The 26,272-nt window shown below is 47.6% G+C and overlaps 1 protein-coding gene and 1 long non-coding RNA gene across 3 annotated transcripts in view; one reads left to right on the forward strand and one right to left on the reverse strand.

The window, feature by feature from the left end:
- LOC138581025 (protein yippee-like 3) overlaps positions 1–10,388 on the reverse strand; it is a 68,673-nt gene extending 58,285 nt beyond the window's left edge. The window contains exon 1 of the mRNA XM_069652041.1: positions 10,312–10,388. Coding sequence (XP_069508142.1) covers positions 10,312–10,383 — 72 coding nt within the window. The 5' untranslated portion in view covers positions 10,384–10,388. The remainder of the gene's footprint in view (positions 1–10,311) is intronic.
- Positions 10,389–10,508: 120 nt separating this feature from the next.
- LOC138581026 (uncharacterized) overlaps positions 10,509–26,272 on the forward strand; it is a 93,416-nt gene continuing 77,652 nt past the window's right edge. Inside the window, exons 1-3 of one of the 2 annotated variants that reach the window (XR_011304404.1) lie at positions 10,509–10,545; positions 24,000–24,090; positions 24,421–24,514. This is a non-coding gene — a long non-coding RNA (uncharacterized lncRNA). The remainder of the gene's footprint in view (positions 10,546–23,999; positions 24,091–24,420; positions 24,515–26,272) is intronic. The other variant, XR_011304405.1, reaches the window with a different exon arrangement.

A 26,272-nucleotide genomic window follows, 5' to 3' on the forward strand; every position in this document is an offset into this window, starting at 1 on the left:
AACCTTGGAGTTCAAGGAAATAAATGGATCCACCAATGACGCCGTACACAACCAGGATGCAACTTTCGGCATGGAAAAACGATGTGCATCGTTGCCATCTACACCAAGGTGTAGAGTGACCACTACTGGATATTCTTCCTCACCCCAAACCAGCCTACTGCCGGAAAGCAAGAACAGAAACTAAGAACTTGGACCTAGAGGCCCCAACAAGCCTTCAAGACTCAGTCACCCCAAGGGAAAGGGAACCCACAGATACAACAGAAGACACACAATTGGATCGCCAAGGCCCATAACCAATTAGCATCAGCTAAAACATTTAAAGCAACACCCAAAAAAAAATAACTGGCCGCAAAATGGTTCACAGAAGAACTGAAAAAAACGACCGCAAAATGGATAGAAAAATACACCAGTCAAGACAAAATAAAATACCAAAGACAAACTGTACAAAGCAACAGACCTCAAAGCAAAACAACTACACCACTCGGCAAACAAGCCAAAGAAAGAACTCTTATCTGAGATTAAAAAACCTCTTCCTGCAAAAATGTCATCACCCCTACACAAACACTGACAAAATCACCAACCACAAAAATAGACAATACAGGAGAACAACCTAGCCAGGGCAAATACAACCACTGGACCACAGACACCAGACGAAACAGATCTCCAAGGGACCTCTGCCCCCGGATGTCTGAAGGAATCCTCGACCACAGAACCCCAGCGACACTTCCGGAAGCTAATGAATCCATCACTCAAAAGAGGAATAGTACCGTCCTACTTCAAATCAGCATACATCAAACCACTAATTAAAAAAGGACAAAGCGCTGAAGACCGAAGCAACTACAGACCGATATCCAACCTGCCCTACCCAGCGAAGATCCTGAAGAACCAAGTCTACAAAATCCATCTTAAACAGGTTAAAGAAACGGCATACTCTACCACAAGTTGGCCGAGACCTATGAGAGGAACAGAATCAGCACTTCTACCGATCTGGGACAACCTGAAAATAACGCAGACAGCCAATCGGACCTCCTATTGGATATTACAGCGGCTTTTGACACAATAAACCATGCATCACTATTAAAAAGATTGATGATTGTGGCATGCAGGAATCCACCCTTAAGTGGCTTACCCGTTCACCTCAAACACCAAAAACATATCCTGCAAGGTCGCACAGGGTTCCAGCCACACCCCTCTACTAACATCTGCATGTGCCCAATGACTAAAAGCATTCAATCCCACAGAGTTACCGCCTAGAGCTATGCAGACAACTGATTGTGAAAACATACAGAACACAGGAACAAAATAACCCTCAACAACTGCCTCACAGACTATACAACTGAAAACCTCAAACTGAACCTGGCAAAAACAGAAATAATGCTCTCACCCGCAGAGTTTGACTGAGGGAAGCCACAACTGGACAGGCCAATCGGCATGGGAACACAACCAGAGACTACCAATGTAGTAAACAACCTAGGAATACTCATGGACAACGAGCCATCAGAGGAACCACAAGTCAACACAATCGCCAAAAAAATGCTTCTTGCTCCTACAACTACCCAGAGAATTACTCACTACATCTCCTTCTCCCACAGAATTATCACAATCATTACCTACACAAACAGCCTCTACCTAGGAATGCCAGAAAGACGAAGAAACCGCAAGCCAGGATCCCACCAAGATTAACCAGAAGAGAGCACATCATGCCACCACTGAAAACCCTTGACTGGTTACCAGTAAAAAAGCGCATTAAATTCAAAACACTGCATCACCCACAAAGCGTTGCACAGACGAGGAGCAGAAATCCTCCAAGACAAGATTAGCCGGTATTGCCCAGGAAGGGAACCAACACCCAGCAACGACCTACAAATTGAGGCAATACACCACGAAAAAAGGACATACGGGCACGTTCTCACGTCTAATTGCCAACACCTGGAACATGCCCAAAGTAATTAGAACCACAGAAGACCAGTCAGGAAACTGCTCAAAACCTAGCTATTCAGCAGACAAGGACAATCTAGAAGGGACACCAGCAACAACACCGCAGACAAACTAGAGAGGAGACGAACCACAAACAAGAACCTGGCTAGATACAGTCAAGGGGCATCCAAAGGGCCACCCCAGAGAGACAAACTGACTTTACCAACCATCAAAAATGCAACACACCAAGATGACGGACTACCTTGCAGCTACAACCACCGGTGACTCTGAATCCCTTATGGTCACCACATAACCAGTGCAAATGCCAAACCCATCATAACCACACAACACGAGCACAACTAAATACCACACCCGAGGCATGTAATCTTACCCATGCCGTTACAATGCGTGAGGCCACTCACAAGTGAGCGCATGCCAAACACTCACAGACACCAGTCCCTCCTGGTTCTGAACCCATCCTCTCACCCTTTCCCCCAACCAACCTTCCCACCCCACTTTTTGCAGAGCCACACAAGGCTGCAGACTGCCCCTGGGTAGTAGCGGTGTGTTACAAATCAACTACAACGCCAGTAATGATAATGTAAGAAAACATGCCCACCATGGCTCTGCCACAAACTACTGTTGGCTTTGCCTTTAAAAATGTCTTGTCACAACAAGGAAACATGTCCAAACTGGTGGTACAATGCAAGTCCAGATGCATAATGCTCATCATTTTTGCTCTCCTCTTGATACCCAGTGAAAAAAGCCACGCCACAGTAAGACGAGGCTTGACTGGCTGCCCTAAATGCCTCTAGACACACCCATGCTTGCTTTGTCATAGAATTCCAGTAAAACAAATTTCATGCCACGACAAAGAATGGCTAGACTGGGTGCCCCAAAATGCCAGCGCACCCACATAAAAGCACATATCCTTTCTAAGAAAAAAAGAACCATCACATGTCAGCGTGCGCCATGGCCCAAGGAAAGGGTGCACGTAGGCAGAGGTTGGCCAGTGCAGTCACCACTGATCAGCAGGCACTGATCACCAGCTTTCAGCAGAGTGATGGTGAGGAGTGGGGTAGCCCGGCGGGAGGGCCCCTACCCAAGCTTTGAAGCCAGCACTTTGCAGCGAAGACCAGGGGAAGCCCTGTGGTGTTATAGCTTGGGTGGCTGGAGGCCCATTTGAAGGACATTTTGGAGCTGCATTAGAGCCTCAGTCAGTGCATCCCCATCCAGAAGCACCATGCATAGGAGACAGTGACCGGTGGGGCCCTGGCCTCCCCAGACCAATCCTGAGGCCGAATAGAGGGCTAAAGAGTCCATCTACATCCGTGGTGGGCAAGAATAAGAGGCCATTTGGTCGGGCTCAGGGAAGAGAACCTGGCACCAAGGCTAGAAGGAGGGTCATTGAAACCCAAGGAGGAGGACTAACAGTGGCTCACCTACACACAGAGGGGAGTTCCAACCCCCTCCCCCTGCATAGTCAAGGGCGGCGGAGGGACGAGGTTCCTATGCTGCAAAAGATCGGCCAGAAGAGGTCCAAAGGATGCAAAACAATAACAGGGAGAAGAGAAGGGGGCAGGGCTCCCCCATTAGACCTGCCTACGCACTCCAAAAACAAGGGTAAGGTCATGCAAGCTGCCCGCAAGTCTGAAGAAATCACAGGAGGGCAATCTGGCGCAGATTCATCGAGGTACCAGCTGGGAGAGATTAGGGGCCCGGGGCAAGAGGATTTGGGGGCGCTGGTAGGCACTGCAAAAGATCAAGTGGTCACCCAGGAGGTCCGACAATGCTTTCAGGATTTTGGGGACAAGATAGCGAACACCATAAAGTCGCAGTTGAGCATGATGTGAGCGCAACTGTCCCAATCATTGCAAGAGGTGAAGGGGACATAACGAAACTAGAGGAACGGACCAATGCAACGGAGAGCACCATACAAGAGGTTGCAGGGCACAGAAGGAAGATCGATGAGCTGGTAGAGCAATTAGCAAGGGTCATGCAGAACCTCGAGTCCCAGACCGAAGACCTTGAAAACTGCTTGAGAAGAGCCAACTTCAAAATAAGGTGCCTTGCTGAGGTGGACAAGGATCCACACGATGGCGCAGGAAGTTTCACAGACCTTCTAGAGGTGGAAGACTGGTCAGGATAGAGCCGGGCTGCATACACCGAGTGGGCCCAAAGAGGGGAGAGCTAGGGGCCAGAGCCAGAGATGTAGTGGTGGCCTTATACGAGTACAGGCAGACAGAAGGTGTCAGATCAATCAGCCAGGAGGGCCAGATCAATCAGCTACAATAGCTCGGAACTTCAGCTATTCCAGGACCTAGCCCAGACCACCGTGGTGAAGCATAGGATGATGGGCCCGGTGGTGTGTGCCCTAATGTGAGCAGACATATTCTATAAGTAGACCTTTCCCTTTGGACTACTGTTCCAATGGGAAGGGAAACAGCATCGGGTCAACTGCGAGGAAGGAATGAGGGTACTGAAAATTGAGGGCAAAGGGTCACCAAGGCAAGAACAAAGACCAGCGAGAGAACTGCTCAAGAGGTAAATGTGAGAGTGGATGAAGTTTTTCCAAAAAGGGACTACATTAAACAGGGCCCAAGGGGCCAGGTTTAACCCCCCGACGAGGGGGCAGGAGTGGAAGGTGCCCACATGCCCATCGACAGTGGAGCGCCATGATGAAGGAACTCCTAACTCCCTCCTTGCGCCTGGCAATCAACAGGCAACTTTCCCAGAGGATTACGATCTCACAAGGCCCTAAGTAGGGTTGCCTGCTCTCCTCACTCTTATGCGCCAACCACCTGGAGCCACTCTTAGCCAGCATTAGGACCTCCCTGGATATTAGGGCGATACTCTTTGGGGGTGAGGAGCATAGAGCCACAGTGTTTGCTGATGACATGAGCCTCTTGATCACAGAACCAGAAACCTCATTTCCAGGGATCTCATGGGAACTTCTCTTTGGTGAGGAGGTGGGTTTAAAAATAAATAAATGCCCACAAGTCAGTTATTTAACGTGACCGCCCCCTCAGAAAAGGTTCAGGAATTGTGGGGTATAGTAGCCTATAGATGGACAGAAACCAGCATTAAAATATTTGGGGGTCCAAATTAGTGGTTCTCTGGGTGCTCTTTACCATGCCAACTACCCACCTTTAGTGGAAAAGCTGCACCAGCTGCTGGCAGAATGGGTGCCCTTATCAATATCCTGGATGGGGAGGATACATGCTCTTAAAATGGTGATTTTGCCAAATATCCTGTATCATTTCATGACCCTGCCAGTGGGAGCTCCCCACGTTTTCTTCAGGACCATTCAAAAATACGTGGGGTCATTTATTTAGAACCACAAGATTATCAGTAGCTATGCAGATTCTAATGTCTCCTAGAAGCAAGGGAGGGCTGTGAGCGCCAAACTTCCACCTCCATTTTCTTGCGGCTCAAATCCGAGTGAGCCGCGATTTGTTCAGGGGCTATCGTGGGAAGGTCTGGTGCCGAATGGACAAAGCAGTGGTGGGCTCGCCGCTGGACGCGGTGTTGTGGCGACCCAAGGGGGAGAGACCTCCAAACATTTACTGTAGCAGGATAGGGGCCCTAGTGGGGAACTCATGCTATAAGCTGGTGCAGAGGGTGAACTTGACAACATTCCCCCTCCCCGCAGAAGTCGCTGTTTAGGAATCCCTAGTTCACACCAGGTATGGAAAGGGGGGCCTTCAATGGGTGGAGGCGGCAGGGTGCCACAAACTATGTGGCATGTTCGAGTCAGAACATTAAATCCTTTGCACAGGGCAAGCAGGACTTTGGGCTACATTAGGGGGGGGAAGAGGTATCACTACTCCACTGAGGCACTGGCTTACAAACCCAATGGCCAAGTCAGCGGCCACCAGGATCTCACACCCTTTGAACGGTTCTTTAGAATAGACACTGGGACACGCATTTGGTAGGAGCAGTATATGGGATTATAGCAGAAGGGGCAAGGAGCCAGGCATGGCACTATATGGAGCAGTGGGAAACTGCAATATGGCAGCAGCTGGAGGGGGAACTTTGGACTCCGTTATGGGCAGTCTTAATTCTCATAAATGGTTGAGTCCCCCAGAAGCTTTGCTGGATTTCTAGGATTTCTTTTTTCACCTGGTAAGAGTGTGAGCCTTTTTCCCCACTCTTGCATGTGTTTTGCTGTGTGTATTTTTACTGTTTGTGTGATCTTGGGCACTGGAGCCTCACCTACTCCATGTGCACCACTTTTTGTGTGCGTTACACAGCACCTTCAGCGCAGTGACACAGGGTTGTCTTTGAGACTTCCCACTGACTCCATTTTTCTGGGGCCGACTACTGTCCCCAGAAAAAGGTAAAGTTGCCATTAACTTTAGTCACTTTAAACCACAGACCCAGTACACCCCATCTTACATGGAGTATTGGAAAGGGTTAACTCTTATCCCTTTTTGTCTGTGCCTCTTGGAGCCTTGTTTCGCTCCCTTAACATTAAGACTTGGCTGATGGTAACTACCCTAACTTTCCTACCACAATTATCTTATATAAACGTGGTATTGTTCCAGGCTATTTTAGTAGCCTCGAACATGCATGCTTGCCCAAATACATTTTATTTTGGTTCCGGTTGGGTTTATTCGCCATTTCTTTGTTAAACTTTCTTGTGTTTTTCTCTGCGCGCCAAACCGGGGACGATTCCTTTGTTAGCTGTCTTTTCAAAGGGTTCAGCACAGAAGCCCTCCTTAAGGCGCCCGATAGACTAGAGGGGCAGGATGTGAGGGAGGGATCTTCGGACCCCTGCCATGGGTTGCCTTAACCCAAGTCGCACTCTTGTCTGATTGGCTAAGGGGACTGGCCTTGCCAGGCCAGCCACCCTGCTGTGAGATTGACAGCCAGGCTGTATGAATGGGGGAAAACTGCATAAAAAGCAGGACTCTGGGACTGGAAGAGCAGAGTCGCCACTGAAACGAAAGAACCAACGAGGAACTGGAAGAGGACCCCTGCCACGACTGAACCAGCAGGGCTGCTGCAGGTCCGAATCTCCAAATCAGACAGAAGATCCTCCAGGAAACCTCTTCCCTTGAGCTGGTGCGACCAACCATTTCGCCCAAACTACAAGCCAGGACCCCTCTGGTCGAATTCGCTGTACATAGCTATAGTGGGCCGGATAGCCAGGAAGGTCAGACCCTGCTTGGGTTTTAAGGAGTGCACCTTTTATTCGTTGATTTGCTCTGCTGCTGGTTTCTTCCCTGGGTGGCACAGGACTCTCCAGTCTTCCTACTTCGTGTCAGACAGTCAGACAGTCGCTTCAGGAACCGTGAGCCTGCAGGAACCACCAGGAACATCCGCCTCAGCTACAGCTCCCTCTCCGTTTCAAGGTACTGTGCAAATCCGGTTGTCCGTTTCGGTCAGCCGCAGTGATAGTGTTTGAAATCGTTCTCCAATCCGAGAGCTTGTCCTTCTCTTCGAACTAACTTTTCTACCAACCAACCCCGTCCGGAATCTGTGCCACGAACATTACCGCGAACTACCCTGAACTGTGTGATCTTGAGCAATAGACTTGTCCTATTGACTTTGGCCCTACACCTTTTCTATCCATCTTCTCACTGTAGTCTTATTCTATTGCCCTGATTACCTACCTGTTGGTTTTGCCCAATGTATGATAACTTTGTCTTTCCCTCCCTTTTAAATTGCTGGAGTGCCATTTTGCTCCCACTTCATTTTTGTGAGCTTAACTTGTCTGGACTTTAAGGGAAGTGGTGTGGTGCATTTATGATTGATTTTTAACTTGCTTAGAATAGTGAAATGTTATACAACTTGAGTAAATAAATATATATTTTACTTAGAAACCTTGAGTCAGTGTTTGCCTGAACCATAGTAACTGCTGCCCTTTGTGTAACTCTTGTACTGCTCACTTACTCTTGAGATAAGTCTGGCTGCTCTACTACTGCTACCACTATAACTGTAGTACAGGCTTGTACCAAAGGTGAAACAGTACAATTTCACCTTTGGTACAAGCCTGTACTACAGTTATAGTGGTAGCAGTAGCAGAGCAGCCAGACTTATCTCAAGAGTAAGTGATCAGTACAAGAGTCTGTTTCTAGTCTTAATTGTGTGTAGAGTTCCCAAAGGGTACTGCATATATTTCTGACTAACAGACAGATATTCCCAAGCTCACATAAGCCATCCAGATTCAGACAATGTGTTTTAAGGTAATTGTCCAAGGGCATCCCACCCCAGAAAAAATGACAAATTCTAACCAGCTGCGTCAGCGCTCTGCTGGCGCAGAAGTGGGGAACAGGGATTGTGGATGCATATCTGGTGGGAATGGCCAGTCACACAGATTTATCGGGACTGGACCTGTGTAGCAATTAATAGTATTTTTGGGAGTCAGATGGCAGACCACACAAGGATGGCCATCCGGGGGAATGTGCGGGGTCCTGGAAAATCTACCCTTGAAAGCTCAAAGAAAGACATACATCAAGTGGCAGCAACGCTTGCAGGGGCACACAATGGTAAACATAAAGCTGCCCGCACACAACACTAATGGGTTAGTAAAATCTGGAACTTTGTGGCACTGGAGTGGGTGACCTAGTCGATTCCAGGGGATCACCAAAGGTTTCGCTCAGACTGGGACATTATCCTGCTGAACCTGTAGCAGGACTCGCGAGCTGCATGGTGCCCGAGGAAAATTAGATTGCGGTGTGAGCACTACTTGGGGAGGGTGCCTTCACAGGAAGCTGGGAGGAGATATGGCTGAAGCTTCTAGGGGAGATGACTATTGGGGGGGGGGGGGAGCTATCAAACTGTGCTAAGGCCCGTAAAACTGCTGGTGAGAGCTGACCACTCACAAAAACTTGGAACTGGGAGCCATCTACATAGTTTATGGACACCGAGGCAGGGGCGGGGGGTCAGGACAGGGTGCGTTGTTGGTTACATGTGTTGGGATCAAGGGGGGAGAAGAGGGGAGAAGGTGGGGGCGAGAAGGGATGGGGTTACATGTGTTCTTAATGCCAATAAAACATTTTATTTTTAAGAGTGCATTGTTACTGTGCTGTCCTATCCAGCAAAAATTAGCTCCCTGGCCCAGCACGAACACACCCACACATACATTACTTGACTCAACATTGACTCGCTTATTCACACACAGCATTCACCAACTCGTTGCATGAGAGGATCATAAGTGACCTATCCATACATTTCATATCCCCCTGCACCTGTTCCAAATAGGCACAGGGAAATATTTTTCCCCCCTCTGTGCTTTGAAAAGTGCACCTCTTTGGAAAATCAGGATTGAATTGAAAATGCCCAAAATCCCCTTTCCATCATCGGCATTGAACAATTGTGCATTTGGTGGGAAGAGAGCACCTCAATGTGCACAAGTATGATGTACCCATTTAAATGTCCTTTGTGCAAGGTTCACCACCTTTTTTGGCGCAACTGGAGTGAATAAGCATCCCATCAGTTGCACCAAACACGTTTGGAAAATAGTGGCACGATGGTTTATCCCTTCTGATCACTTCTTCACGCTGTACATTCATTTAAGAAAGTGTGGTTCGAAGTGTCAAGATGAATTAGGAACTGGAAAGGAGGACACAAGAGAAGGAAACGGTGCATGGGGATTTTACTGTTTCTACAGTAATTAACCCCAGATTTGCTCATGGAAAGGTATTATGTTACATACCAATAGCTCCAGAGCAGATACTGTGACTGGAATCGTTAGCCCCAGGGTGCGTACTGTGCAAAGCAGGTATTGTGTCTGTAGTTATAAGACCCAGGGCAAGCATTCTCTCATATGTAACTGATTAGCAGGTACTGTGTCTGGGATACCGATAGCAGGTACTGTGTCAGGAATCCGTAGCCCAGGTCGGTACCGTGGCTGTAATGATTTGCCACAGGGCAGGTAGTGGTGTAGCTGATTAGCAGGTACAACGCAGTGTATCGGAAGTCATTAGCTCCAGAGCAGGTATTGCGTCTGCACTCATTGGCAAGCGCTAGAGAAGGTAGTGTCTGCCGATATGCATCGGGTGTTTGTGTCTGCAGCCATTAGACCTAGAACAGGCACTGTGCCTGCAGTTCTAGATATAAAGTCACTTATATGAGAACAGGGTCTGTGTCGTTGCTGCACAGCAGTCACTGCGTCTGCGAGCCTCCCAGGGTCTGAACTGTACCGTAACAGGCTGCCCTGTGTAATTTAAAAACCAGATATTTAGAAAGTCACGTACTCACAATGTTTAATTTCAGCATGTGACCAGAACAATACAACGAATTGCAGCTTCAACGTGCATTTCCAGAGGTTGCAAAAGGGCTCCTCTTACCGACATAACAATAAAAGGGTGAGAACGTCTAAGTTAATGAAGGGCACTAAAAGAAATGCAGAACATTCACTACAAGAGCTGCATCGCATGCACTCACCTGATGCTGCCTGGAATCAAAACAAGAGCTATTCCTAAAGGGGGGCCTTATATTGCTTTCACAACCACACATTTAAAGTACCTCTGAGACCCGATAGCATTGTGTGTGTTTTTTAAAAGTTAGCCGATCTTTTCTGAAATGCCTTCACGGCGTCATGACGTATTTCTCGTATGTCACGTGTGACGTCTAAGTGCTTAGGAAGAGAAGCAAGGAGGAAGGAGCGCTCAATGCCGTGTACGTGCAAGTGTTTATTGTGTAGTTATTAGGCGCTTATACATCTCGCAAGTGTTTCGAAGCGCCAGGTATAGTTAGGTGCCGGTGGGTTTGTTTTTACTATTTTGATTTTGGTTGCTGCAATAGCGGATCTTTGTGCTTTCTTGGCTGGTAAGTATCAGCCCCATCGCCTCCCGGCCCCCGCCCCCAAAAACATTGCAGGGAGATGTGCCTAACTTTACTGCTTTCCTGCTCAGTGCTGCTAAGGAGTGAATTTAGCATACCTGGTTGCCTACATTTCAAAATCTAAAAACCCTGAGATTTATGTCCCGCCTACAGCCACAAAAGACTCCGCCCATTTGCACATGGGCCCGCCTACATGTCAAAAATGTAAACGCGGTTGCAATGTGATGTGACGTTGTCAGAAATGTGCAGTTCAATCTGAAATATGCATATTTCATTAAACTGGCTTTTCATAACCACCCAAATTGCATAGGACTAATGGCATTCACCTTGTATAAAATCAATACGTTAAAATGTGAATTCAAATAGGACCTTCAATGTTTCTCATTTGAGCTGGGGGGGACACTTAAAATAGTGGGTGCATTCTGTTCACCCGCGTATCCTCGACTTGAGCCCTGGTAAACTGGGCAAAAAGAATTAAATCAAAATAAACGCAGAATACTGCTTCCAATCTGGTGTAATCAATGATACTGGATTGAAAGCAGTATTCTGCGTTCGTATTGAAGGGCAACTAAAACATAAGACAAACTGGCAAAAAAGAATGAAAGCTGGAGCAAAATAAACGTGGGTTATTTTGCTCCAGTCTGCATTATTTTTGCCAATTTGCTGAAAGCGTTATAGCACTGCTGCAGAGACAAAGCCACACTCAGGCCGGGAGTCCGAGGCGCAGTCCTGCAAGGATAAAAAAAAAAGCAATCAGTAAAAGCTGCTACCCACCCCAGCAGCGGGCTCGTATAGTGTGCCGGGAGAAAGATTTGTGCTGTTTCCTTCTTCTTCAAATTATCGACTGCGTGGGCGGACCCATGCAGGCGCTACCCATCCAAAAGGATGATGTGCACCTATCCCACCAATCTTACACACAGCCCTCACATTCTCATAACTCATCCCACCGCCCCGTCTGCCCCACAAAATCCAGCAGCACACTGCTCCTCTCCCTGCCTCTCACCCCGACTCCTCCCAGCAAAGCCTTCCCACTCAGTTCAGCCACTCCCAGCGCAGACAACCGAACCCTCATCAACTCTCTCTCCTCAACATGCCCCTCACACGCAAGCAGAAAACATCCCACAGTCTCAGGCTCCCCACAGACCGCACAGTCCCTCGACTCACGCTTCCCCACTCGAAACAGACTGTCATTCAGCCCCACATGCCCTATCCTCAACCGGTTCAGCATCACCTCCTCCCTCCTCCTCCATTCCAGTTTCCCTGCATCCACCTTCACAGACACTTTCTCACGAACACCAAACATCCACCTGCCCTTCACCCCACTCTCCCACCTCTCCTGCCACTCATCCATAACCCGCTTCACCACCACAGCCTTCACCTCATCCACACTCAAAGGTATCCTCACATCAACCGCTTCTCTCCTCATACCCGCACCCGCCGCCAAATCCACCAACTCATTACCCAAAATGCCACTGTGACGGGACCCACACCAACTCCAGATCCATCCCCCCACGCACACACCAATCAATCTTCCTCCTGATGTCCAAAATCACATCCTTCCTATCACCATCCCCTGCCACAATCGCCTGCAACCCACTCAATGAATCCGAAAACACCACCACCTTCTCAAACCCCAACTCGCACACCCTATCAATCGCCAATGCAATCGCCACCAACTCAGCCATACAAATCGACACGTCATTCATCAGTCGCCCCACTTTATACTCCGCAGTGCTTTACAGATAAAACGCCATACCCACTCTCCCAGACACAGGATCCTTCGAACCATCCGTGAACACCTTACACCCTTCCTTCCCTGCCACATACGCCTGACCCAAAGCCTTGATCTCACCCCGCAAACCCTGCTTCTTCGACACCACACTCGCCAACTCCAAACACACCTTTGGAGACCCCTTCATCCACATCGGCCATCTCACCAAATCCGTATCCGTACCCGTCACAGCCAACAACTCGCCCACACCCCACTGCACCACCTTCTCCCATGTGAAACCCCAAAGTGCCCCCTTCCTCCTACACCGGTCCCTATAATAGTCAAACCTCCAATTATACAGCAAACATTCATGCACCGGATGAGCCACACTCTTCTCACTGCACTTCACCCACCACCTCATATTCAACGCATCCCTCCTCAACCCCAACGGCATCCCCCCCACAAGCACCTGAACCGCATTCACTGGAGAGGACCTCACCACACCCGAACACACCCTCAATGCCCTCGCCTGCACCCTATCCAACCGCAGCTTCTGACTCACCGTGAAACCCACTGCCACCTGACATCAAAAATCCATCACACTCAAAATCAACCCCTTATACAACATTTGTAAACACTTCTGCTGCGCACCCCACTCTTTCCCAGACACCGCCCGCAACAAATTCAACCTACGTTTACACTTATCCACCACACCATCCACCTGCAAATTCCTGTTCAACTTCCTATCCAAAATCACCCCCAAGTACCGAAACTCTTCCACGCTCTTCACCCTCACACCTTTCAAAACCAAGTCCAACTCCTGCTGCACTCTTCTCCTCGAGAAAACCATACTCGCACTTTTATCCACAGACACCGAAAAGCCCCATTTCCCACACTACTCCTCCATACGCACTATCGCAGCTTGCAGCCAACTCTGCACCAACAACAAACTCTGCCCTCTTACCCATACCACACCATCATCTGCAAAGAAATCCACCTGACACCCGATACCCGCCAAAGCCCGAATCAACCCATCCACCATCACATTAAACAGCATCACACTAATCACACTCCCCTGCGGCGTCCCATTCTCCATCTTCCAAACCTCAGACATCACCCCCCTCACTCTCACCTGAAAGGTCCTATCAGCCAAAAACACCCTAATCTACCGAAACATCCTCCCCTTCACACCCATCTCCTACAGTCTCACCAACAACCCACTCGTCCACACCATATCATACGCCTTCTCCAAATCCAAAAAGAACGCCCCCAGCAGCTCCCCATCACACAATGCCTCCTCCACACCAGTCACCAACCTCACTAACGGATCTGCCACTGACCGATTCCTCCTGAACCCACTCTGAAAATCATTCAAGCACCCATTCGACTCCAAATAAAACCCGCTCAACTACCATCCGTTCCATAACCTTACACAGCACAACAGTCAGCGCAATCGGCCTATACGACTTACACTCCGTAGGGACCTTGCCATCCTTCTAAATCGCCAACACAACAAATGCCAGATGAAAGTATGATTGACAAATCTAACATAAGTGTCTACTCCATTGAAAATTCGGAGTCAGAAAACTGCGTACAACAACAAAAAAAAGAAAGGTGTAATTTGTAGATAATAAATCTCCACCTCGAGATCCAAAAGGAAATCAACAAAAGAAACAAATAACAATTCCAAAAAAAGAGAGAGCTAAAGCACCTATTCCAAGTGACAAAAGATCCTGGATCACTCCAGAAAGGAAAACGTTGTTCCGTCTGTCAAACACAAGGATAAACAAAATCGAAAACAGACAAGGAGGCCATGAGGAGCAGGGTCGAAAAAGTTAAAAAAATAGATCAGAGCCTGAAAGATCCATGGAACTAAGTTCGAAGAGCGAAAGACGACACAGACAAAACCACCTAACCAGTAAAGGAGCAAACCGACAAGTGGACAACACTTACGGACACAAAAGTTCAGGCAGACAGATAGAGGGCTACACACGAAGAGAACAGTCTCGGGAAAACAGAAACCGACTTAACCGAAGATCCTCTTATTCATCTGGCCAGCAATGCCAAACGCAAACATCTGCGATCTTTACTCATAAGAGTAAGTCGACACAAACATTGAAACTTGAAAGACGAGACAGTTCAGGAGCGAAGATGGTTCTGAACAGGAGAGCCACGATGAAACTTCTCGACAAAATTTCTAAAGGAGAGCAAATTAAAAGCGCAGACATAAATATAGTGGAGTTCGCACACAAGGGACGGACAGACAGTATTTTTCTGCATATTACGTCCCAAACAATAAAGAAACTCGTGCTCCTAACGGCGGGCGAGCTCTCAAAAAGAGGATACCTCCTACGAGAAACAACATCTGAAGAAAGAGGTCACAAGGGAGAAAACAGAAATAAAATGGAAACAGATTGGAACCACGAGACCAAAAAAAAAGAAAGAGTGGATACGACACACAGAATACCAAACATAAAAGATTCCGCGAGAGAGAAAAGAAAACGTAACCAGAGTGATAAATCTCTGACCAAAGATCACTCAGACACGATTGAAAAAGACTCAAAAAGATGGGCGTGGATCCCCTCGGTACTGTCACGCTGTACTAGAAAATAGCAATCCATATAATCCGTGGTCTTGAAACTACGGCACAGACTACGGAGCAAATTATAACCATCGTATCATGGAACACCAGAGGCCATATTCACCTCACACAACCAGGGGAGATAAACCTAGGCCGATTCGACTTATTAAGTCTGCAAGAGACCTGGCTATTGCAACCACCGAGCATGGACGGCTTTTAGGTTTTACCATCTCCAGCTCAAAAAGGGGAAAGAGGTCATCCAACATCAGGACTCATAACAGCCGTCCGTATAGGCGGAAGTTTGAGAATAGCCCATAATCGGGTATCGTCTTTGGTAATCCAAGCGACATTATTAGACTGGGAGAAAGACGGAAAATCACAGACGAAAGGAAGAAAAGATCTTATCCTCCTACTGAATATCTACTGGAATCCGGCTGCAATCAAAACGATTGAATTTCTTAACGACATAGAAGAAATATTAACTGTAGCAACGACAGCCTACAATGTGGACCATATCTTGATATGTGGCGATTTGAATGCCACCTCTTTAGCTCCGGAAGAGGAAAAAAACACAGCTCGAAATAAAACAAACTTCAGTTCGCAATCAGCAAAAAGAGGTCTTGCATGGTCTGAACTGATGGAATCCCGTGACTTGTATAACCTCAACTCCCTAGAAACAGCTCGACCCAGGATTCCAACATGGGAAAGCGAAGGAAACACAAGTACAATTGATCATATCTTCGCTTCCAGGGGTCTATATGTACTAATGAAGAGTTTTGAGGTAGTGAAAACCACTCAGAGTGACCACAATTTACTAACAGCAACATGGCATGCAACTAAAGACTCGCCAGTGAAAATGTCTCAAAAAATAGAAACTAACACTCAAGGAAACCGGCTAAAGTTAACAACACAAGACCTAATTTCCATCACGGCAACTTACAAAAATGAAAATAGACTCAACACCATCAATAACATCATAGACAAAGTGGATTATTGCCCACTTCTCATGCCGTATTCACATCCAAGACAGACAAGAAGAAAAGAAAAAACAAATCTGCATATACACAATGAAGAAGTGAGGCTAAAGAAATCCAACCTCAGAAAAGATAAGAAGAAGGGCTCAAACAAACCCAACGCAAGAAAATCTTGATTTAGTAATCCAACAGAAAAAAAACTACAAGTCATGGCTTCAATCCATACGTTGGAAAGTATATCAAGAAGATGCCGAGACCATGTTGAGAACAGTTTGCAAAAGGAATTCAAAAGATTTCAGGAGGATAATAAAGAACACATCGTCAGTCACAGAAAAGACCATCATCAGCAGCGTCTCTGAAGAAAAATGGTTGGATCACTTCACTAATCTTTTCAAGGAAACTATACCAAAAACAAATATAACAGACAAAGGAGGTACAAGCAAATGGAACGTGCACACCAAGCAGACCATTCTGGAGAAGATAAAGAAGCTAAACAACTCCCGCGCCCCAGGCCCCGATGGAATTTCAAATATCGACCTTAAACAGGACCCAGAAATCTGGGCACCACTAATAACAGATATTTTTTCAAGATGCAGGATTACAAGATCTGTCCTTGCACCATGGAAAACAGCGAACGTTGTCCCGATTTACAAGAAGGGCCTGAGAGATGACCCAAAAAACTACAGGCCAATAGCACTATTGGACGTGCTGGGAAAACATTTTGGCTCCTTGGTGCTGGACGAATTTCGTGAATGGCAGAAAGAGGCTAAGACAGCAGATCCATTACAATCGGGTTTTGAAAAGGGCCTAGGCACCGCGGTTAACATCATGATGCTGAGTATCCTGAAGTCTAAAGTTTCCGAGGGTCATCCAACAATATATATAGCAACGATTGATTTGGTCCAAGCATTTGACCGCGTAAACAGGGGAAAACTATGGAGAAAACTAGAAAAACAGAAATGTCCACCATCAATTCTAGACCCAGTCAAAGCCTTGTACAGTAAGACCTCAATCAGAGTACACCTCAATGACGCCGGCCTCTTGTCAAAAACTATACAAACAGCCAGAGGGGTTAAGCAAGGCTGCCCCCTGGCTCCAGCATTGTACAAGGCATATATGGCAGACATAGTGGAAGCAGAAAACGACACCCGCTCATTTCCACCAAAAATCGGTGAGTCGAAAGTAACACAACTGCTCTACGCGGATGACATCTTACTGCTGGACCAAACAGCTATCGGTCTTCAGCGGCAATTAGACAGTCTTTCAACATATCTTAAGAAAAATTACTTGGAACTAATACAACAAAAACCAAAATTTGATCCTGGAAAAATCGTCAAAACCAACTAAAAGACCTCAGGTTTGCAAACTCGGAGAAACTGGACATAGTAAAAAGTTTCACCTACCTGGGAGTAAAAATCTGTCGAAGTCGAATAGAAATAACGATGCAAGAGCACCTACTCATCAAGACTAAGACATTGGCAGCACAGGCCTTGACCCTGGAAAAAAAATACGGCAAATTCACAATCCTCCCAATAATCAACTTTTTCAAAGCAAAAGCAGTACCGGCTATAACTTATGGAGCCGAGGCAATGCCACATCTTCCATCGACACTATGGCCTAAATTGGAAGGGATCTTTTGGCGTAAAGTGCTATGACTCCCGAATTCTACTCCCATAGCAGTCATCCGACGAGAACTGAGCCTCCAATCATTAAAATCGGTAGTCGAGAGAAACAGTCTATTATTCCTGGGAAAAATTCTAAGAAGTCCCCGACCCAAAATCTTGGACATCATCCACGATGAAATGAAGAGCAAAAAAAATCAAAAGCTGACGACTTGGTATAACAAATTACTGGAACTAACAGAAAAAATCGGATGCTCCGAATGGGACATAGAACGTATTCCCGGAAAAATCAAGAAAACATTTAAAATTCAAGATTGGATTGACACGCTGGAAAAAGCTCAAGAGCACACACCTCAGACTCACCATACAATCAATACACAAAGGATTGATGAGGTAAGAAACTACCTGAAAAAGTTTCCCGATAAACGGTTACGTACAACTTTATTAAGAGCTTGCTTGAATGTCTTGAAGATGAAAGAAGTTTTATTCCAGAGAAAACAGTCTAAAGACACCAACTGTCGGTATTGTAACAGGTTGGAGCCCGAAACAGTGCAACACCTACTTCTTCACTGCCCTAGTATGGACAAATTCAGAACAATCTATCTGCGTCCACACTGGCTCTCACATTCGACCACAAGTGAAGACGACTGGTGGAACAAGTTAATGAGTGGAGATTCAACGACATTAACCGTGGAAACAGCTAAGTTCCTCGAAAGCCTGGAGTTGAAAGGAAATCCAACAGGGAACGAATAGAATCTGTGTATTTTAAAGGAAAAAAAAAAAACAAGAAAAGGGAAAAAGACAACGGAGGAAGTTTCACTTTTCCTAAAAATTGCAAACAAGGGAACGTCTTTTTGTAAAAATTGTAATACAATTAAACACAAAAAAAATAAAAAATTGCCACCACAATCGCTCTCTTCCACAACCTCGGCAAAACTCCACTCTTCCAGATCTCTTTGAACAGTGCCAACACCTCCAACTTACATTCCACTGGCAACTTCTCCAAAAATACATACATGACCCCATCCACCCCTGGACTAGACCACTTCCGCTTCCGAATCGCCCCATCCAACTCCACCATAGAAAACGGAACCTCATACTCCTCTTCCCAAGGCCCAACATCCGCCAACAACTCCCGCATCTCCTCAACCACACCCATACCTAGCCTCACCGCCTCCGGGAAGTTCCCTGAACTGTGCACCCCCGCAAAATACTCCCCCAACAAATTCGCCTTCTCCCCATCCTTACTGACCACCTCCACCCCTTTCAACAACACAGACATACCACCCTGCGGCCTCATCAACCCAGACATCCGCTTAAACTGCTTCCAAACCTCACCCACACCAGAATTACTCCCCCAGGGACCCACAATAGCCCCTCCAATATCCACGCTTCCTTTCCCTAATCACCCTCTGCACCACCGCCTTAGCCTTCTTATTTGCCAACAAATCCTCCAACATTCCCGATCTCACCGCCCTGGCCCTAGCCTTCTTACGCGCCACCACAGCCTGTGAACATTCCACCGACCACCAAGGAACTTCGACCTTCCCACCCTTCCCCTTCACAATCTCCGGAACTGCTGCCACTGACGCTGCTCTCATTCCCTGCACCAGATGCTCATTCCATTCATCCACCCCCCCATCCCTACCCCGAGGAACAATCAATTCCTGACACAATCCCTTATACAACTCCCTATCAGCCTTCCTAAAATTCAACCGACTCCCAAGCATCCGGGACCTGACCCCTACCTCACCCCTCACAGTCACCAAAATGCCAGAATGATCGCTCCCCATATACTCATCCTCACGCACCTCTCAATCACATTCACCCGCAATCGCAGCAGACACCCAGGTCAGATCCAAACACGACAACTTCCCAGTCCTCACATCCAACCCCCCCGTGCCCGAACCATCATTCAGCAAAAACAGACACAATTCATCCGCCATGCCATCCAACAGTTCCCCATTCGCATCCGTCCGGTCACTACCCCACAACATATTGGCACTGTTGAAATCACCACACAAAACGCAAGGACCCACATGTCCCCTTATCACTCCAGACAGCATACCCACCTCCACCACCTCACATGGATTATAATTCAACACCAATACTTCCGATCCCCCTACCCGAATCCCCGCCCGATAGCCTCCACTGCTCCATCCACCACAATCTCCCTTGCAACCAACCCCTTCCAAAATGCCAGAGCCACACCCCCTCCCCTCTCCCACCCAGCCTATCCTTACGAAACAACTCAAAACCCGGAATCACAAACCTCAGATCACCCCTTAACCACGTCTCCTGGATACAAACCACATCAACATTCAATTCCCCGAACAACACTGCTTTCAACTCCTGCCCATTCCTCAACAAACTCCTCGCGTTCCACTGCAAAATCCTCAGGCCGACACCCTGCTCTGCTTCCGTACTTTAGCAACCATCCTGAACACATCCTGTTCCAAAACATCCACAACACTCAAAAACCTCCTCCCCGCTTCCACCACTCCTTTCGTAAGATCTGACACACTGACAGACAAATTCCCCTGAACTAGCTCCAACAAACTCACCATAAAGCACATAAACTCAGTTTTCGGGACAACCACCATTTCTACTCCTTTCACCTCACCCACCATACTCTTCCTTCCCACAGCCTCATCCACCACCGGCTCTCTCCCACACACCTCACTCACTACCCGTACCGGTTTCACCTTTGCCACAGCCTCCGCATAAGATAAACCTTCCGCCGCCCTCACCTGCACCACCTCTCTCGCCACCCTGTGGCTCTCGCACCCCCTAAACGCAGTAGAGTGCCCCCCCACAATTCACACACTTCTCCGGGGTCTCCTCTATGCATTCCTTAATATCGTGATCTCCACCACACCTCCCACAGTGCCTCTCATTCCTGCATACTCTCGCCACATGTCCAACCTGCTGACACTTATAACACCTCAAAGGCAACGCTACATAAACTTTCACACAAATCCTCTGGTAACCCAACTCCACTATCTCCGGGCACTCCGCCCTTGCAAACCTCACTGCCACAGTCGTAGACACCACATCCCCTTGTGCATCTCTCCTCCCCAACCTCCATGCCTCCACCACCCCCACATCCGCCAGCTGCTCCTCCACCTCAGACATATTCACAGACACCGGCACTCCATACAGCACCCCCTTACACGACACACCACTTTGATCAAACACTCGCACCGCATGCCTACCCAGACAACGCACCTCCAGAATCTTAGCCTTACTACCAGCATCCATCCCCTCCACCAACAACCGGCTCCCAGCCACCACTAGCACCCGAGTGACATCCCCCACAGCCGCCTTCACCCATCTAGCAATCACCATCGGATTCTCCCCCAGAAACGTCTTCACACGACTATCAGGCTTCAACACCACCTTCCACACACTGTCACACTGCATCTGCTCCACCCCAGACACACCGCTCCCTGAGGCCCCCAGCCCCTCCAAAACGCACTTTTCCTGGGTCCCCGACCCAGAGTTGCCCCGGTCCAGCCCCCCTCCATCATCCCTCTGTGTAGACCTGCTGCGATGCCGCCCCTCACTTCCCTCCTTCCCCCCTCCACAGATGTAGATTTCACAGTCAGCGTCCTCCCCCTCTTCGCCCCCTCCTCCACCCCCCCTTCTTTTCAGCCTTCCCACTCCCCTTTGCCATCCTTACCACCTCCTCCAAGCACACTCACCCCCTGCACCCGCCTAGAGAGTCCGCTCGGCCTCCTCAAGCCCAGCATCCTCCACCCAGACACCGCTCCGCCCTGCCTGAGTCCGCCTCCTCATCTGATGAAACACTGCTCTCTCCCTCTCGCGTCTGCGCACAGCCACATGCCAGGCTGCTCTATGCCTCAGTGCTACTTTGCGCTGTTTCCGGGTCCGTGCACACCTCCACCCGATTGGCTAACAGCAGCTGTCTTTTGCAGCCAATCGGAGGGAGGATTAGATGGGACCTGGAAACTGCTGCGAAAACCTGGAGACTCCAGGGTCTTCCACGGTGACCCTGAGAAAAGCCTAAAAACCCGTAGTCTCTGGGGAAATATATAGCATTGAGCTGTACAAAGCAGAGTGTTTGTACCACAAGATGTCTTTCTTGATTCCTCCCCCTGGGCATTTCTTCCGCTGTCTGTCTGTATAGGACAGAGTTCCTTAATTTCCCCGCGTTGTCTCTCTGACTAGGTGCCTGAATGTTCACGGGTACTATGCTAGTATACAGTGAAAATACAGACTCCTCTGTAGTCTTGCCAGCAAGATAACAGAGTATTTCGACTTAAAAATGGCCGTACTGTAGACAGAGGTTCAGAACGGTGAGAAAAGAGAAATGCCTCACTTAACTGTGCATGGTGAGCCACTGGCCCCCCATGCACACGCTCAGTCAGTGCGACGTGATGGGGCGTGGCAACAAAACAGGAAATAAACGCAGCCTGGACGTGTGCTTTCCTGCATTTGGATTGCTCGTCCACACTGCGTTGTTGCTTCCTGCTGGTGTCGCCAGCATCTTCTTTCCTGGTAAGGGATGCCACTTCTCGGCTCAGCCCCCCACACCATGGTTGGAGGGGGTGCAGGGAAGTGCGTGTTTCAGGCTTTTCCTGGTTCCTCTGCTTCCCACTCCCCCTATGGACCCACAAAGGCTAACGCGTGGGGAGAGGAGGCGAGCAGGGGGGCTGGGTCACTGCAATGCTGGTCCCCCATGCCCCTCTCTCTCTGCCCCCACCTTGGGGGCCACGTGGGAGAGCAGGGGAGCAGGGACGCACACATTGCCGATGTTGTATGATGTCCGGCTCCCCCACGTCAGATTGCTGGGCTCCAGCAATCTGCCGTGGGGGAGCAGGATATCATACAAGACCGACCCCTCCTACCCCCATGCTTTGGCTGCCCCTCTGCCTCATCACCCCTCCGGTCCATGGGATGGCTCTGCCTGGGTCCGAGATCCGGCATCAGATGTCTGGCTGGATATCGGGACCCGGCCTGCCTCAGCCATGACCAGGCTTTACCAAGCCCCCAGCTTTGCCGAGGGAAGCTGGGGGCTCGTGACCTAAAGCTCCCAGTTCTCCTTTCCCCAGCTGTCACCCTCGCATTTCCTGGATCTATTTGCTCATCCTGTTTTCTTTTCTTCTGTCCTGAAAGGGACACCACAGGAATCAATGGGCCATAAACATCACTGTGGCGGGGAAGGATGGGAGAGAGATCACTGTTGAAAGCAGACATTCTACATGCTGGACACATTGTTGTTCAAATGTGCATTTTACATGTTCATAGGAAAAAGTAATTTCCAAACTCTGAAAAGCTGCTGAAACTTGCATTCACTCATTTTCTTTTTTTTTAGTTTTTAGTATATATATATTTATTTTTTGTCAGAGCACCACACCAATACTCTGTAATTTGTGTGTCTCTTGCTTATCGCAGGTTATATTTATGAAGATGTTATGTTTATCAAACTGGTTAATCACTAATGCGGTTGTGCTGACAGCAGTATTAGCAAATTAAGCTGGTTTCTTGAGTGCCAACTTTTGGTTTTCACTACAGAGGCAGGAATACCCCAACCCGTCCCTTGGCCAAACACATTTTATAGCACTTCCTTTTTTATAAGTAATTGCAAAAAGTCTTTCGATTAACACATTTTTCATATATTTTTTGCTTTTATTGTTTTGGTTAAATTCAACCTTAAACACATTAAAAGAAACAACAACAATATATCAATACACATATTTGGTATAAAACAACTTGGCAACAGTTAGCTACCCCGATAGCCATCTACTATAGAGCGAGTCTATGCATGTACTAAAATCACTCCATTACCAACAGTACTTTGGGTGCACCACTGATTTATAGTGGAATTCATGTATATCTTCCTACTGTGGGTGCCAGGCCTTCGCCTGCATGGGGCACCATGTGTTGCAGAGAGCCAGGGGCCCTCATGCATGGCAGAGTCTGCTGCTATTTCAACGCTGTCACCGAACTGCAGTAAAAGCTAAATGGCTTAACTCGGAGGGTTAAGCACTACTGTGTCGGAATCTATGTAAGAAATGTAGATGAATGATTGCAATGCCAGCAGGCTGGACTTCTCAACTATTCTAGTTAGGTAATAGAAAGTGTAATGTATAACAGGCTGATGCTCCTTTCTCCCGCTCTGTCATTTTTTGTCTCTATGACTGAGTTTGAGTCACGTTTTCAGGTATGTGCCCTGATTGCTGTCTGTTCTCTCTCACAGCTGGGGTATACTGGCCTATAGGGAACTTTGGAGATTTCCCAGTAGGACCGTGCACCGTAGGTCCCTTTTGTGTTCAGGGGAGGATGTGCGCTGAAAGGCAGAGGGTAGTGCGCAAATATTGGTACGGTCAATCTGGTACGTCTATAATATTTCTTTTATTGCACTTTCTCAATTGCAGGAACAAAAATATCATCCCATCTAGGGCAGCGAAGTCCCCAGAAGCAGTGGCACCATAACAAATCCTGATTGTTTAGTAGGACTTGCTGACGGTAAGAATGCCTTTTAAAAAAAGACTGTGCTGTGGGTGATGGTGGGGCAATTTTGAAGCTATAGTTAGGAGTCACAATCGGGGAATTCCAACCTATTTTTGAGGCTGTTCCTTTCTCATGTCCAGTTTGGGCCGGTACTGAAAGTTCACGTCTCGTGTGGGAGTTGCATTTACAGTGCACTGTGTACTTTTTCCAGGTTCCCCAGCGTTGGGTCCTGCTTACTAGCTGATGCCTAACACCCAGGAGCTGGTTTTAAACCCTGCGCATCTAATCTTAATTTTGAAGTCTCAAGTAGACCCATGTATCCTTGACTGTTTGTCTTCATTGCAGCAGCATCGCTCCAAGCGTCAAGGTGTGTCAACCTAACCACCTGCCTCCCAGCAAGAAAAATCCTGGGAAGCACTTGACCCAGTCACGCAGGCAGGTAAGGATTTCTTTTCTCTGTGTACCATTGGTTGTGTAGAAGTGCTGAATGTTTGTCATCCCTGTGCAATGTGCATCCAGGAGTGGTTTTCGCATCATCTGTGGCCTAGTCCATGACGACACTTAAAAAAACTTAATTTGAGCTAGAACTTCACAATTTGAAAAGGGAGTCTTCTGAGAGACTTGTATCAATGTGATCTTTTTTTAATCCAACTAGTATTTCTGACTCATTTTTGCAGAGTTTTTTTTGGGACTTAAATAATTTTTTTCCCAGCCTTTTCACATGGTTCGTTTTAAATCTTTGCATGTGGTGTATGCCATTTAAAATCTTTTGAGGCATTTTTAATTTTTGAAAACTTGAAATGGTTTTTGCAATGTTTTCACAGATTCAGGCTCCTTTTTTAGATAAATTGTTGGTACCAAGTGAAAAGATCTTTATCACTGTACAGATGGCGAGGATTAGAAATACTGTTCCTTGATCGCACAGGACGGTCTTTCTAAAACTAACTATCATACTTGCAAACCCTTGCCGCACATGAGTGCATGCCAGGGCTTACCGGCGCTGTGAGACCCAGCGGAGTCGTCGCAGGAGGTATGTCTGTGCGTGCCTGAGTGTATGTGGTTATGTGTCGGGAGGATGCATGTGTTGATGCAGGATGATGGGGTACGTGGGTGGAATTGGAGTTCGAGAGGGGTTAAACCCACCTGCCCCTGATAAACGAGTGAATGAGCGGGTGGGGAAGGAGGCGGGGGTCAGTATTTCTGCATTTTGCCAGTACAAAAACGGACAGAAAATCTTTTTGTGTTCATGCTTTAAAATGCAGAACTATCACATAGAACCAGATTGTTTTCTAGTGCCCAAAGATGGTAGGAATCTCAAACGAAAAGCAGAAGGAGAGGTAGAAACAGACAAAAGAAATGCAAGAACACGGGAATATGACGTCTCTCATTTGGACTTTGGGTTCACATGGATCGCAGTTGCTGGAGAAGTTAAGCTGCATTGTGTGGATTCTGGCGCTACATTAGCAAGCCTGAAGCCAACACAATTAAGGCAGCATTTGGAAACAATGCATGCCGATTTATCAAAAAAGACCAGGGATTTCTTTGTACGGCAGCTGCAGGGCATACAAAAGCAAAAAGACACTTACAAATGTGGTCTCAGTACCTGCAAATGCTTTGGAAGCGTACCACATTATCTGGCCAAAAACAAACAGCCTTTTTGCAGATGCTGATAAAATAATTCTGCCAACAATTCTCGCTGTCAACCGGGTAATGCTTGGTGACAGTGCAGCAGAGAACTGCAATATCCCTATGTATGACACCACAATTTTCTGCCGCATCGCAGACCTGTCCTCTGCTATCAGTACAGAATTGATATCGCGCTTGAAACAGTCAACTTGGCCTACAGTTGGATGAAGCCACTGACATTTCAAAAGAAGCACGTTTTGATTGCTTCGGTGAGATACTACATGGAAAAGAAATATTGGAGGCTTCCTTATTTTGTAAACCAATTAAGGGCAGAGCAACTGCATTTGTAGTCTTTGACATTGTTACTCGTTAACTACTTCCTAAGTTGCCACTGCCTAAAGTGGGAGGTGTGTGCTGGTATTTGCATGGATGGTGCTCCTTCAATGTGTGGTGCTAGATCTGAGTTAAAGCAAGTGTTGGCAGTAGTTCCACATATAGTGTGGACACACTGCGTGATACACCAGGAAGCTATGCCCGTGTGCAAAATGGGGAACAGACTCTCAGAGGTGCT

The sequence above is a fragment of the Ambystoma mexicanum genome, chromosome 3p (genome assembly GCF_040938575.1).
Source record: "Ambystoma mexicanum isolate Mex_15411 chromosome 3p, UKY_AmexF1_1, whole genome shotgun sequence".
NCBI classification, from domain to species: Eukaryota; Metazoa; Chordata; class Amphibia; order Caudata; family Ambystomatidae; genus Ambystoma; species Ambystoma mexicanum.